General features: G+C 40.9%; 1 protein-coding gene across 1 annotated transcript in view; it reads left to right on the top strand.

Annotated features, from left to right (window-relative positions):
• LOC129745490 (sodium-coupled monocarboxylate transporter 1-like) overlaps positions 1-16,547 on the top strand; it is a 34,051-nt gene that overhangs the window by 15,925 nt on the left and 1,579 nt on the right. The window contains exons 2-4 of the mRNA XM_055738599.1: positions 15,874-16,151; positions 16,211-16,289; positions 16,361-16,504. Coding sequence (XP_055594574.1) covers positions 15,874-16,151; positions 16,211-16,289; positions 16,361-16,504 — 501 coding nt within the window. The remainder of the gene's footprint in view (positions 1-15,873; positions 16,152-16,210; positions 16,290-16,360; positions 16,505-16,547) is intronic.

Genomic DNA, 16,547 nt, shown 5'->3' with positions numbered 1-16,547 from the left:
GAGCTCTACCCCATCGAGAAGCACTGGGCGATTATGAAGCAGCACCTTTTTAAACGCCCTAAGGTAGTGAAGACAGTCAAGGAACTGAAGAAAGTAAGGGTTTACATGCAAAAAGGTTGATTCACAGGTTGTACAGAATCTTATGGCCGGGGTTAAGGCGTATGGACTGTAAATAAAATACGAATAAAATGGTAAAATGTAATAACGGGATCATGGTCGGGCGCGCATCCTCTTGATTTAATTACACTGTATAAAACTACGATTTTATCTATCTTACAGTATGGACGTTTTTGCTTTTCTACTGCTGCTAAATGCCATGTACAAAAATTAGCTCATATCCAATTTCGCTGTTTGAGAATAGCTCTTAGTAGTTAAGAAATAATCGCAGGAGTGATTCCACTCGAACTTATTTTTTTGGAGCTTAATCTTCGTCAGTTGTTTAGATTCCAGACCAGAAACACTAGATTAAGGCTATGCTCATTTAGTATCCGGGCACTTTATATCGGTGATAGCTACGTTAAAAGAGCTCGGATATGTAAAACTTCAGTAGCGTTGTTTTGGTTATGAAAAGGACTATCTTGCCTATTTTTGATAGATTTTTAGATTAACGTGTGTTTGAGATATTTACGATGCAAAAAACCATGGTAAAAATAATTTTGCACAAATTTGCGCCTTTTACGCATTTTTCGCCTCGAAAATTCTACATTATCGACTTTAAAACTCATAAACTGTAGATTTTTTCAGATTTTCTTTTGAACCAAATGGTTAAGAAGTATAAAGAGCCACTCTAGGATAAACACGAAGTTCAAACCAAGGATCATAGTGGAACCCTTGATCTTAAATATGGTAAAAAATCTATGGTTATTGGGGATAACTAAACGAAAACTCCTTAAATAATGCAAAAAAAATCATTTCCGGCAGTCAAAAAGTGTTGCCTGACTAGTAGACACCAAGTAAATAACTAATAATGATCAGTTCCAAAGATCGCAATCTGTGCATCCGATTTTTACGCAATATGACAGATGTGTTCTGATGGACAAATACATTTGTGATAAAACCGGATTTAGAAATCAAATTTTTCGAGATGCCTACTCATAGAAAGGTTCCAACCAGATTCAAATTGCTTTTTCCAGGTGAGTTTGTGTAAAATATCAAGTTTTTGCAAAGGTTTTGCTTCTGTGGTAAAAAAAATAAATCAATACATGACTGAAAACAGTGTGCAAAGATAAAAAAGAGATTTTATGAAAAAGTTAGAGTATTTCTTGAAATCATTGATAAATATATTTTTTTATATTTTTACATTAAATGTCATATTGACACCTTCATTTCCTCCATAGAAAGTTTTCCGATCAAATGAATAGTTTTTAAAATACACACGTTTGTAACTGACCGAATACTAAATGATCATAGCTTTAATCGACAAGTTGGACTTTTTCTTTGAATTAAATCCGGAAATAAAATTTTTGAATCACTTTAAAGTATTTATTACCATAGATACTTACAACAGTCATGAGGAAAACATATTTGATTTTTCAATTGACGATATACAATTTTCCCCTAAAATAGATTTGAGTTTCAAGAAAGAAGTTGATAAGTTTCCAATAGCCTTAAGGGTACACGCACTATTACAAGCTCATATATTGCGTAAGATTTATTGATGTACCCGATTGCTTTTGGTACCAAGGTACGAGAATCGCGAGGTCTGGATTATGGAATGTGACTCGTATTAATGCTTTATCCGAGACTATTCAACATATTTTACGGATGACATGACATTGTGCTTATATTCTACATACATAAATTACACAAGGTTAATCTTACTTGCTAATTCTCCGAAGTGTCCTCCTAAGCGGTGATCACGGGGCCCCGGGTAGTTCCTCTGCTTCCATGCACCTGCAGTGCATTCCCATGCATGCAACTGGTATTTTCTCCTTTGGTACTTTTATATTCGATTACACTTGCCACCCTATTCTCAATGAGACTTCTTCCTATTTGGTGTAAACAAACCGATGCATCAAGTGCATCGGGGAATCCCCAATTGGATTTTGCTCACGTCTCACTATGCTTGCTTACACCAACACTTTTGCATGCAGCTCAGCGGCGTAGCCACTGGCGTATGACCCAGGCTCTTACGCACACTATTGCCCGCAGGCCATCCCTTAATTCCCCACACTATGCTGACATCAATATGGCCGTAGCCCTTTCAGCAAACGATTCACAATCGACTATTGCCACGGCAGCACTCCGGCTCAGATTCACCTGGCACCAACCGAACTTCGTTCCCGTGACTTTCACAAGCGTACCGGTGCCAGCTAAGCACAACCGACGCGTTTGATTCGCTTTCCTTCGACGACGAATATTCGAACCACCGCACACAGTAAGGAAAGCGCTCGTACTGGTTGAGATGAGAAATCGGTCACCAATACTCAGTGAGGCGACTGGAGCTTTCGATCGGTATTCGAACTGGCTCGGCTTTCCACTACCACAGGGACGACTGGCTTGTTTATGTACCTAGTCACGATTGGCCATCGATGTGTGATTTCCACCGTAGTTGCGAGGTGTTCGATGCACAAGGACTTGAAGCAGCATTTAAAGGGCTCTGTAATTTTGATGAATGATTTAGCAAAGGGCGGTTATAACTTTCGGGTCTACGAACGTACCTCGATGAGAGCCCTCTTTGCCTGGATGTGCGTTCACTGGTGGATCGAAGTTCACGGTCGATATTCGGTTAACGTCTTCGGGATTATTTCTAGGGATGTACAATGAACTTAGCTTCGAGAATTTACAACTCGCAGTTATCTGTTACCTGATCAGAAACTAGGCCGTTGGAAAAGTCAGAAACTGCCTGTTTGATTCCGTGTTGTCAATGAGCTGTTAGGTGGGTGATAATGGGAAGAGCTATAGCACGTGTTTGTATTATTGACTTACATTCCAATTACCAAATAAGCCGGATGTTTCAGGAATGATCTCGCTGCTGTTCGCTGCTCTCTGCACGATTATTATCACCCGTCTTTGATAGATGTCTACAATAGTTTGTTGAAATACTAAATCTGATTTCGTTTTAATGTAAGGCATTACCTTTAGGCTTGTTGGCTTGGCATGCGCGACTCGGTTGTTTTGTGGCTTTCTTCTGGGCTTCTATAGGCTAGAATTGAATCATTTTAGCTACCATACATTAGTGGTTACTTTTCTTTACCTTTACAGGGCTAGCTTGTCACTTATTTCACTTTTTAGCACACTGTTGGTAACTTGTTCACGCTCCTTACAAGCCTCTTAGAGAATAAGCGCCAGTTTGTCAAGCGGAAGTCAAGCGGTGTCAAATTTCCTTGTTTTTGATCAGTTGATTAAGTAGTTACATGACAGATGGATTGTTTGTTGCGGGGGCATCCTATTTTTGAAGTACAGTGAGAACTCTGGTTTACTGTTCATTTTTATCACCTCAAACTGACAGCATATATATTTTAACCATTAACGTTCACAAACAATATTATACTGTAATACAACCTTCGTTTATTTCCAAAAGAAATTTTCGTGAATTTTAAAGCATTCACGAAAATTTCGCTAAGGCTAATGCTTACTCGACGATTTTTATAGTCTATCCTTATTACTCGTATTTGACAGAAAATTCGCCTGGCGATTTCAAATAGAGTCATCTAGTGTGGTTAAGCATTACTTCATAAGTGCATCAGAAAAATGCTTGCTTTCACTCAAATGAAGTGACAAAAGTCGCAAGATTAATTACAAGTTCATTCTGCGCAGTATGAATAGAATTATCCTACAGCTATCTTACGGTTTATCAATCATCTCGTTTACAGTATTTCACAAAATATTTCTAATATAAGGCACAATGTTTTCATGTTTTGATAAAGCATTAAAGTCTCTTTGATTCTTTCAGTTTGGGGTGGCAGCATTAATAATTTTTCGCGTTAACTTTTAATAACTTTGATGAGTGCGTCCTGTCGCATTAACGACTTTGGAGTTTCGCGTGAGTGAGGTTTAAGTGATGTTTTGAGTGGTCTGTTAGAAACTTCGGTAGTGAGGATTAAGTATTTCTGCTATCTGCGATTACTGGATACCGATAATAAGTTTTGATGATCCAAATCAATCGGGATGCATGTTTTTCTGGCATTACAGCTCGTAGTCTACAATTTGGTGCGTACATAGCTTGATGGTGGATGCTTAATCTGGTTTTATGTCTTTAGCATGATAGGTGCCGGTTTTCGATGTCTTGATGTCTTCAAGAAAATAATTGTTCGCGCCTTGTCTCTGTCGAACAATACTTGCAATGAACTTTGGGCCCAGTTTTTTCGTCCGATGATCTGCGGCAGATGACTGTTCAAATGACCTCCTCCAAACGACATCTCCTATTGAAAATTCGACGACCTTAGCTCTCAGGTCATATCGCTTCTTGCTGTCCTCGTGTGCCTTCCTGATACGCGTCAGGACAAATTGCTGGATGTTTTGAATTACCTTCATCCTTGTGGTGTGGTTCGTTTCCGAGTCGTCTGTCGTGTTCATGTTGGAAAGCGTGTAAGCATCAGTAAACAAAATGTGGTCGCGCCCGAAGTTGCAAAAATAAGGGCTGCAACCTAACGTTTCTTGTTTCGTGGTGTTGATTGCGCAAACTACCTGCTGGATGTGGACGTCCCAGTCGCGTTGATCTGCATCAAGAAGGGATCTAATGCAAGTGATGAGCGTTCGGTTGGTTCTCTCAGCAGCGTTGCACATCGGCGTGTAGAATGCAGTCCTCATATGTATCACATTGTAGCGTTTCAAGAATGCTTGGAACACATGCGAAAGAAATTGCGAGCCTGAGTCCGAGACTATGATCCTTGGCGTTGAAAACCTGAGAAATACATATCCTTCAAGGAATGCCACCATCTGTTGAGCATTTGCTGTTCGAAAAGGTTCTACGATGATAAATTTTGTGATCCAATCGATGACGACCAAGATAACGGTGAAACCCTTCCTAGACCGAGTCAAAGGGCCAATCCAGTCTACCGATATCAGTTCCCAGGGAAGCTTGGCTGGTTTGGAATTTCCTAAAGTTGGTGTTAGGGATGTGTTAGGGGCTTTCGACGCCTTGCACACTTCGCAAGCTCTTATATGCCTTTTAACGTCTATCGACATGTTCGGCCAGTAAAATTCCCTTTGAATTCTGTGCAGGGTTCTCTCGTATCCCAGATGAGCTGCTGTTGGTATGTCGTGGAAATTATGGATGATTCGGCTTCTGTCCGATCCTGGTACTACACGTTTCCATCGGTGTGCTCTTCCTCCCGTCTCGTCTAGAGTGGAACAATTTTTGTACAGATTTCCTTTTATCAATCGAAAGTCCGGAAAACTGTCTTGATCTGCTTCCACTTTACTTTTCAGTTCGTTGTACCAGGGATCTGTAGTGTCGGTGTTACTGGTAAGACTACTCACGATTTCGATCCTGCTTAAACAATCTGGAACGACGTTTGAGCTTCCTTTTCGATACCGAATGTCAAAGGAATAGGCATTAAGTCGAAGTATCCACCTTGCTAAGAGCGGGGTTGGGTTTTTCATAGTCTTCAAATACAGCAAACTAGAATGGTCGCAATACACTGTAAAGTGGGTCCCCTCCAAGTAACCCCGGAATTTTTCTATCGATCTTATTACCGCCAGACATTCCCTTTGTGTCACTGAGTATTTTCTCTCAGCGGGTGAAAGTTTTTGAGAAAAATAGGATATTACACACTCTCCTTCTTGCGCATCCTGTGTTAATACGGCTCCTATAGCAACGTCGCTGGCATCACAAGCCACAGAGAATGGTTTTGAGTAATTTGGTGTAGACAAGATCGGTGCTGAGGTTAATTGATTTTTTAAGGTCTGGAACGCCCGCTCACACTCTTCTGACCACTTGAATTTTACCTTTGCTTTTGTTAATTCCGTCAGAGGTGTAGCAGTCTTGGAAAAATCCTTCAAAAATCGCCTGTACCAGCCGCACATACCAAGGAAACGCTGAATCTCCTTTTTGGAAGCTGGGGTTGGGAACTTGCTTATAGCCTCCACTTTAGTTTCATCAACGTGCCATCCTTTCTCATCTAGAACGTAGCCCAAATAGTTCAAACTCTTCCTACAGAAGATCGATTTTTCGGAGTTAATTGTCAAACCTGCTTTATCTAGTCTTCTGGCAATTTCTTGAAGAAGCGTTAAGTGTTCTTGAAAATTCTCCGTGGCTAGAATCAAATCATCCAAATAGACGAAGACTTTGGGCTCCATATCGATGAACAGGTAATTCATGACCCTCGAGAGAGCTTGGCTGGCCGTTGATAATCCGAACGGGACCACCTGGAACTGAAAATGGCCTCTCTGCGGAATCGTAAATGCTGTCTTTTGTTTCGAAGAAGGCTCCAGTGGTATCTGCCAAAATGCCGATTCAAGATCTATGGAAGACAAGTATCTGGATCCACTCAGGTTGTTCATAATGGTCGCTATATGGGGTATTGGATAGGCTTCTTGAACAATCACGGAATTGAGCTTGCGTGCATCAAGACATAACCTCATCGATCCGTCCTTTTTCTTTACCGCAACGGTGGCATTGTTCCAAGGACAGCACATGGCGATTTCAATTACTCCCAAATCCAACATACGATCTACTTCTTTGTTCAGGTCCTGAAGTACAAATTTTGACATTGGGTAGTACTTCTGCTTAAAAGGAAGTGTCGATCCAGTGTCGATACGATGCTGGTACAAGTTTGTACGTCCTAACTTCCCTTTGTTTTGAGTTGTAGGAAAAGCAGAAACAATTTTTTCCAGATTTTTCTTGTCAATGTCAGAAAGCGAATCAATAATTGACGAGTTTGCGATAGTTGTTGTCAAACCACAAACTACCGCCTTTACGCCGAACATGTCCCAAAAGTCCATGCCAAGAATCAAGGACGTGGGCATCGACTCTACGAATAGTATTGGTAAGGTACAGATTTTTCTATTGTAGGAAATTGGAACATATGAGAAAAACGAGACCTGGTGAGCTGAATTGTCCACTGTTCGAATTTCTCCCTTGGCTGAGTATTTCTTCAAACTGTAGGTATCAGCGATCTTAGTTAGCGTTCCCCCTATTAAAGTGCATGTGGCTCCACTGTCCAATAATCCCTGGTGTTCTTGCCCCAGAATAGAAATGTTTGCATAAGGTCTATTGTCTGTGTTTTTTGGATCTACTAGGACTGCTTCTACTTTGCGAGGATATGGTGGATTAGAAGTATTAGGGATACTAGATAGCTCGGGAGAAGCCTCCTCCCTTATTGAGAATTCTCCCTGTTTCCGTTTCCCGATAGGAGGTGTGGTGAATCCGGAGCCAATTGTCTCCATCTCGCTAAGCAACTCTGACAGCTTCGAGTTGTGCAGCCCTTCTTTCCGCAGGTGAAACAAAATAGGAAGGTTTTCTGGTTGGGGCACATTAAATAGGTGTGTCCAGGGTTTTCACATTGCCAACACACAATAGGATTAAGTTGTGATCTGTATTGCTGCTGGCTAGAGTTAATTTGGTCCGTTGGATGTTGAGGAGCTCTATGTGATGGTTTATAGTGTGAATGTACTGCATTGACGTCTTCTGTGACCATGCAGCACGATTCGGCTTCTTCTGAGCTGAGAGCAGCTTCCCTGTGCGAAAATTCCACTGTTCGGTAGTCCTCTGGTCTTTCTTCCTGATCCTGATTCATTTCACTCGATGTAACCATGTTGATGTGCTGGCGATTGATAGGTGGTCTGTAGGATTGTTGTTGGAATGAGTTCACTGGTCCTTGCCGCGGAGCTCCGGTGTTAACTGGGCGTGTCCAGGCGGGACGTTGGTTGTACGTAGGTCGATTTTTCAGAGCGTAAGAGCGAGACACTTCAAAATCCTTGCAAACCTTGACTAATTCCCTCACTGTGCCTACTTGGGAGGCCGCCGCTAAAGAGACAAAATCGATGTTCAGGTGTGATTTTAGAATGAAGAGTTTTTCCGATTCGAACATAGGAGGCTCGATTATTTCAAAGATCGCTAATAAATCCCTGGAGAATGTTGCGAAAGATTCATTGGGTCCTTGGAAACGTAAGTATAAATCCTGCTTCAAAATTTCGGAGAAATTTGGTGGTAGGAACTCCCTTTTGATTTCAGTTTTGAAATCATCCCAATTGCGAAGTGTACCATATGCTCTTGTATACCACTGCTGAGCTGGTCCTCTGAGTAAGTGTTTGACTGAACGTAGAAGTGTGTACTCGTCAATTCCTTCCGTCCAAGCATAGACCTTAACTTCATTCAGGAACTCCCCCAGCTTTCTGATGTCATTCTCCCCTCCGTATTCCATTTTCCATTTGTACACCGGTTGTGAGAATCTTTGAAAGTATTGATTTTCGTCTGATCTGTTTTGGAAAGATGCAGCGGTATTACTAATTTGAAATTCGGGTGGCCCTCTGAAATTTCCATAATGTTGATTTGGGTTTTGGGTGTTGCGATTTTGCGCAATTCGCTGCTCGAGATTATATCTCTTTTCCTTTTCCTCTGCTAGGCTTAGTTGTAGTTGCTCATACTGTTCTTGCAACTGTAAGAATTGCTGCTGTTGATGCTGTTGTTGCTGTTGAAGAAGATGATATTCATTTTCCCATGACGGTGGTAGCTGACGAGATTGGATTGGATTGGGGGGCATTGGAGGAAATGCCCATGGATGGTTTTTCGAATTGCGCTCTTGGAATGTCTGACTGCGATCCCTCGGTTGCCCGTCACACTTTTGTTGTCCCCAATGCTGATAAGGTGGTTCTGCTTGCGTACGTTGATCACTCTCTTTTTGCCTATGCTCAAGTTGTCGCCGATCCCTTTCATCTTGCTCGCACTGTTGCTGTTCCTGAGATTGTTGATGTGGTTGCTCCTGTTTTTGTTGTACTTGATGATGTTCTCGTTGTTGTTGTTCACGGCGATGTCCCTGCTCCAGTTGCTGTTGTTCACGGCGGTGTCCCTGATCGAGTTGCTGCTGTAGCTGTTCCTGCTCTCGTTGTACCAGCTCTTCATTGTGTTGTTGCCCTAGAAGAACGTGATGCTGAACTACCTCCTTGATGCTCGATTGTAAGTTTGAATTTTTGAGCCGATCAAGTGTGTCCTTTTCAGATGGAAGGATGTCGACATCACCGGACGCTGCTTCTTTCCTTTGGGGATTTCGCTTGAAAAATTCGTCGATTTTCGCAATACCTGTTTCTATTTTCGCTATCGACTTACTTGCATTTGCTGTGATAAGTTTGTCCTGGATGAGAGAAAGGCGGAAGCGGTAGTGCAGAAGTCTGGAAAGATATTTGTTCAACAAGTCTCTTGATTCTTGACGAATGGCAACATCTATCAAATTAAGAATGGGTGAAATTCTTGCCTGGCACTGGTAAATATTGTCAACGTCCGTTGTGACGTGGGATGAAGAAGTCGGAAGGTTCAATGTTTTAGTTTCCTTCTCCAAAACGATCTGCAGATTTGCAATTCTAGTCTTTCTATCTTGAGATTTGACATCTTTAACTCCTCTTAGAGCGAGTTCGAAAGCTAATTCCTCATCTTCTAGAAGTTTGATATCCATATTTCTAACACTCATGATTACACTCACTTCTCTTGATTCACTTTGACTGCGACTGCGAATATTATTTATTTTGTACGAAATATTAAGTACGCGAGTTATTTTCGTTGGGCGCCAATATTACAAGCTCATATATTGCGTAAGATTTATTGATGTACCCGATTGCTTTTGGTACCAAGGTACGAGAATCGCGAGGTCTGGATTATGGAATGTGACTCGTATTAATGCTTTATCCGAGACTATTCAACATATTTTACGGATGACATGACATTGTGCTTATATTCTACATACATAAATTACACAAGGTTAATCTTACTTGCTAATTCTCCGAAGTGTCCTCCTAAGCGGTGATCACGGGGCCCCGGGTAGTTCCTCTGCTTCCATGCACCTGCAGTGCATTCCCATGCATGCAACTGGTATTTTCTCCTTTGGTACTTTTATATTCGATTACACTTGCCACCCTATTCTCAATGAGACTTCTTCCTATTTGGTGTAAACAAACCGATGCATCAAGTGCATCGGGGAATCCCCAATTGGATTTTGCTCACGTCTCACTATGCTTGCTTACACCAACACTTTTGCATGCAGCTCAGCGGCGTAGCCACTGGCGTATGACCCAGGCTCTTACGCACACTATTGCCCGCAGGCCATCCCTTAATTCCCCACACTATGCTGACATCAATATGGCCGTAGCCCTTTCAGCAAACGATTCACAATCGACTATTGCCACGGCAGCACTCCGGCTCAGATTCACCTGGCACCAACCGAACTTCGTTCCCGTGACTTTCACAAGCGTACCGGTGCCAGCTAAGCACAACCGACGCGTTTGATTCGCTTTCCTTCGACGACGAATATTCGAACCACCGCACACAGTAAGGAAAGCGCTCGTACTGGTTGAGATGAGAAATCGGTCACCAATACTCAGTGAGGCGACTGGAGCTTTCGATCGGTATTCGAACTGGCTCGGCTTTCCACTACCACAGGGACGACTGGCTTGTTTATGTACCTAGTCACGATTGGCCATCGATGTGTGATTTCCACCGTAGTTGCGAGGTGTTCGATGCACAAGGACTTGAAGCAGCATTTAAAGGGCTCTGTAATTTTGATGAATGATTTAGCAAAGGGCGGTTATAACTTTCGGGTCTACGAACGTACCTCGATGAGAGCCCTCTTTGCCTGGATGTGCGTTCACTGGTGGATCGAAGTTCACGGTCGATATTCGGTTAACGTCTTCGGGATTATTTCTAGGGATGTACAATGAACTTAGCTTCGAGAATTTACAACTCGCAGTTATCTGTTACCTGATCAGAAACTAGGCCGTTGGAAAAGTCAGAAACTGCCTGTTTGATTCCGTGTTGTCAATGAGCTGTTAGGTGGGTGATAATGGGAAGAGCTATAGCACGTGTTTGTATTATTGACTTACATTCCAATTACCAAATAAGCCGGATGTTTCAGGAATGATCTCGCTGCTGTTCGCTGCTCTCTGCACGATTATTATCACCCGTCTTTGATAGATGTCTACAATAGTTTGTTGAAATACTAAATCTGATTTCGTTTTAATGTAAGGCATTACCTTTAGGCTTGTTGGCTTGGCATGCGCGACTCGGTTGTTTTGTGGCTTTCTTCTGGGCTTCTATAGGCTAGAATTGAATCATTTTAGCTACCATACATTAGTGGTTACTTTTCTTTACCTTTACAGGGCTAGCTTGTCACTTATTTCACTTTTTAGCACACTGTTGGTAACTTGTTCACGCTCCTTACAAGCCTCTTAGAGAATAAGCGCCAGTTTGTCAAGCGGAAGTCAAGCGGTGTCAAATTTCCTTGTTTTTGATCAGTTGATTAAGTAGTTACATGACAGATGGATTGTTTGTTGCGGGGGCATCCTATTTTTGAAGTACAGTGAGAACTCTGGTTTACTGTTCATTTTTATCACCTCAAACTGACAGCATATATATTTTAACCATTAACGTTCACAAACAATATTATACTGTAATAGCACTTAATCAAATATTTCACAGTATTTTCGAAGGCTTCGATCCTAGTTGTTTTATATATACTGATGGATCTGTATAAGCTCAAGGTGCTGGTTTTGGAATGTATCATACGACCTTTTCACAAAATTTCAAATTAATGAACCCTTGTTAAATATTTGTTGCTGAAATGATTTCCATTTATCACTCGTGTGAATACATTAAGAGTTGGCCTCCTTCCAGATACATCATATGCTCAGATAGTATGAGTTCTCTGTCTTCTCTCATGTCAGGTCAATTAAATTCTACAGCTCGTATTTTTTCATATAAAATTTAAAAAAGCAATGTTAAATCTGAATAAATTAGGATATACTATATCATTGTTCTGGATCCCATCCCACAGTGGAGTTTTGGAGAATGAAAAAGCTGCTAAGCAGGGAGCAATTAGTGACTTGGTTTATTGTAAAGATTTCCAACATTTTGAACTTTATTCCATTGCACATTCCATAGCATTGTCTATATGGCAAAGTAAGTGGAGTAGTAGCGACTTAGGAAGATTTTGTTTCTCAATTTTACCTCAAGTCCAAAATAAATCATGGTTTCATGAGCAGTTTTTTGAAAGAAATTTCATAAAAATTTGCTCGCGGATTATCTTAAATCATCAGCAGCCTGTTTGTTTCGGATCAGACTGTCAAACACTAACATTTGTGATTGTGGTAAAGACGAAGATTTAGATAATGTTGTGTGGCACTGTTCAAATTATAAACGCTATAGAGGAGATCTAATAGATGCTCTGAATAGAATATCTAAGTCTTCTAATAACATCAATTAGAGATATTCTTGAGCAATGGGATATGCAAACAATGAAGTTGATATTTCAATTTCTGAGTGTTTTTGAAATACATTAAGAACGTTCAACGAATACTTGGAAACTGACGAAAAACGTACGGAATGTATCTGAAGACGGAATACCCGGAACTAAAGGAATATCCTGGAACAACAAACGGAAAAAATAACTCAATGTTAATCGGTTATATTTTGTAGGAATACTTAAAATTAATTTGTAAAGAGTATTCGGCTCGGTATGATTCTGAATCAAGAGCCTTTAATGTATGTACAAAGTTTTGTCAATAAAGGAAAAAAAATGGTAAAATGATGTTTAATAGTTTTTTTACAATCTCTGAAAATCTGATGGCAATCGGATGAAAACTCCAATTTTACGAATCAATTTTGTTTGTGGCAATTTCATCGTGGACACCCTTTACATCATTTTCAACAAGAATTGTGTTTTTTTTCGTGATTTTGTTTTTAAAAAATTAGAATTGTTATAAAAATTTAAAATAATACAGGGTCAGGCAATTGAAGTGCTACATTAAAATAAACATATAAATTGATCAAAACAACAACTTTTTATTTCAAATTCATTCAATTTCTCTTGAAAACAAATTACTTTTTCAAAATTAACTGGTAAAGTTCGACTTCTTCGCCCTTGAGTTTAACAACTCGCCGCAGACAGTCGAGGAACGCATCGTATGAGGCCCGCAGGTGTTCTTGTGGTATTTTATCCCAGGCTGCCACGAGATGTCGCTTCAGGACCTCCACATCTTCATGTTTCTTAGAGCAAACTTCGGCCTCCAACATACTCCAAACAGCTAAGTCCATAGGGTTCAGGTCTGGTGAACTCGCCGGCCACTCGGAGCTCGAAATGAACCCTGGAAAATGTTGCGCAATCCAAAGTTGGGTTTTCTTCGCTTTGTGAGCCGGCGCCGAGTCCAGTTGGAAAACCTTATTCCTGGAATCAAAATGTCAACGTGCTCACGGTTCGACGACATTCTGTAAAACTAGTTCATGATATGTATTTTATTTAATCTTCACTCCTTCATGGACAAAAACCAGTGGAGTCCGGCCATCACGGGTGATTCCGGCCAAAATCATCACCGATGCTGGTCTCTGTCGCCGGCTGGACGTCAGCAAGTCGGCATGGCTTCACGATCTGTCTGGCAATCAAACTCTGTCGTTCTGCTGTTTCACGAACTGCTGTACGGTGAAGAGTTTCTCGTCGGCAAATACGATATTCTTCAACCTTCCTTCCGCGGCCCTCTTCAGCAGCGCCTTCGTTCTTTTTACCCGTTCTTGTTTCTGCTTCACCGTAAGGTCTTGAACCTTTTGGATCTTGTAAGGCTTGGTCTGAAGTTTATCTTTCAGGATACGACGGAGACATCGATCCGATATGTTGAGATCCTCTGCCAATTGAGTGGCACTACGACGAGAATTTCTCTTAAGGCGCTTCTTGTCGATCTTCGCCATGGCAGGTGTCACCACCAAGCATGGAAAAAATCGCATCGAAGAACGATCAATTTGACATCGGTGGTGAATTCGTTCAGTTCTAACTGCCAATCAAAGTAATCGGGAATGGAAAAAGTTCACACACCAAACTGAACGCTTACGATTGCAACCCCGAACGAATGAACTTTGACAAGCTTCGGGTAAACGAACCGAAGCACAAAACATTCACCGCAGTAAACTGGATAGCTTTTTATTTTCACCACGGACATTCGAACTGATTCGCAAACACAATCACCAAACGTTTGTTTGGTGATTGCAATCGCGATTGTATTGGCGAATGTTTCGCAAAGGAATTTCCCGGTAAAGGATTAAGCCAGCGGATGTTTATTTTGCGGCTAAATTTGTGTGTAACGGAAACCGCGCTCTCCATTTGCTCTGGTATTGCATATCATCCAGGCGCATAGCTAGGATCTCACATGGATTTTGTTTTTCTATTTAATCGACGTTTCTGGCATGTTAAGAATTTAAATTTTCCAGAGATGTCAATTTAATAGCTTAACGATATATCGCAATGAAAAAAAAACATTTTTATATGGATTTTGGACAAAAATGGTGGCTAGAATAAAGCGGAGGATCGAATAACCGGAACTTTGATGAGCGGAATTCAACTGTATATTAACATTCAACTGTTTATGTCTTGAAGGTTATGCGACTTTCATGACAATTATTAATAAAAATATTCTTGTACAATACCTTAATTTTGTTCATACTATTTTCTATTTGCTTACTCAAAGGCGCTTATCGTGCTCACTGTTTACAAGGACTAAAATGCATGTTTTTTAGACCAAAATTTTAAAGTAATTTGTTGTAAGCTGAATTACTTTCATAGTTTTTGCTTAAGATATGAAACAACTTCAAATGGAAGAATTGCCTTGGTATTTCAGATCAAATGTCTTTCAACAAAAATAGAGTACATTCGGTAAAATTTCAAAAAAAATAGAGTACGCTCATTTCTCGATCGAAAAACAATACATGTACTCTTTTCGAGTTGCCGGGTGTGGACTAGGCTTAACACAAGTTATAATAACATCATAACAAAACACATCGTTGACGAGCGCGGTAGCCGTAACGCACAAATTTAGCCCAAAAATAAAAACCCGATGGCTTAATTCTTTACCGGAAAATTCCATTGCGAAATATCGCCAATACAATCGCGATTGCAATCGTTTGGTGATTGTGTTTGTTAATCATTTGCGAATCAATTCGCCCAACGAACATCGTGGTGAAAATGAAAAGCGATCTAATTTACTGTGGTGAATGTGTCGTGTTCGGTTCGTTCACACGAAGCTTGTCAAAGTTCATTCGTTCGGGATTTCCAATCCGACCAATCAGCGTTCGACTGGTCACATTCGCATCGCCGATGCTACCATCGAAAAAGAAGCGGCGATTGAGAATCATTAGTGTCCATGCTGGTGAATGACTTTTTCCATCCTTGGTCACCACAGTAGGTCGGTGTCCCCCACCATACCGTTTTTTGGCATTCCGGTCTCCAGGTATCTTTTAACTGTACGGTATACAAAACTTCTGCACACACTTATATCGGACAGCTCACGGACTATGTCCTTCTGCCGTTTGTCAGCTAGGAACAAGGCAACCACAGCGCTACGTTTCTGTTCGAGATCCATTTATCCGGATAACACCTGGTTACAAAAGTATCGCTTACATCGAATGAAAGCTAAGACTTTATGTAAACAATACTGATTCGTATGCAACGAAATAATTACTGTTGAAGTAATGTAGCAGTTAAATTGCCGGACCCTGTAGTATAAAGGGATGTATAGGTTGTGTAGAAGGATTTTGAAATGAGTATATTGTATTTATTATAAGTTTTTATTCTTCTTCCCTTATTTCATATTTCGCCTGGCGTTCACATGTTATGCCAATGGCTTTGACATATTGAGAACTCATGATTGGAAAGAGTGAATTTTGGGAATAGTGGCAAGGATTTCCATGTTTAAAACTTCAAAACACATGCCTACATAAAATATAATTTCGAATTCTTGCAGACACATATCAGCGGTCACGATGATGGGCGTTCCAGCCGAAATGTACCGATACGGTATCCAGTACTGGGCATGCTCCATATCCGGTATCATCGTCACTATCTTCATGGTGTACGTATTCCTGCCGGTGTTCTATGAGCTGCAAACATCTTCCTGCTACGCTTATCTGGAGCAGCGGTTCAACAAAAACGTGCGAACCTTCGCCAGCTTCCTTTTTATGCTGAGCTGTTTCCTCAACTGCTCGGTGGTAATCTACACTCCTGCCATTGCCTTCAGTCAAGGTTCGTATTTTACATTCGATGCACTTCGAGGAACATGTAATTGGTTGATTCCTTTTCAGTGAGCGGTATCGATCTCCACATCGTGACCCCGGTTATTTGCTGTATTTGCATCTTTTACACCACCGTTGGAGGAATACGGTTAGGAATCATTGAAGTTAGTTTGTTTCTAAACAAATATAGTAAACAACTTCGTTTTTTGACCAATTTAGGGCCGTGGTTTGGACGGATACGGTTCAGTTTGGAGCTATGATCATGGCGCTCATAGTTGTGATGACTATTGGAACACTAAAGCTGGGTGGCGTTGGGAACGTTTTTAAAATTGCCGAAGTTGGAGAGCGACTTGTATGGTTCAAGTAGGTTGAAGTTAAGAAAATATTTCGTTGCTTTGACTGATAT

Source organism: Uranotaenia lowii, chromosome 2, assembly GCF_029784155.1.
Source record: "Uranotaenia lowii strain MFRU-FL chromosome 2, ASM2978415v1, whole genome shotgun sequence".
Lineage (NCBI taxonomy): Eukaryota > Metazoa > Arthropoda > Insecta > Diptera > Culicidae > Uranotaenia > Uranotaenia lowii.
Note: the sequence above shows the minus strand (reverse complement) of the source record. Positions and strands in the feature narration are given on the sequence as shown.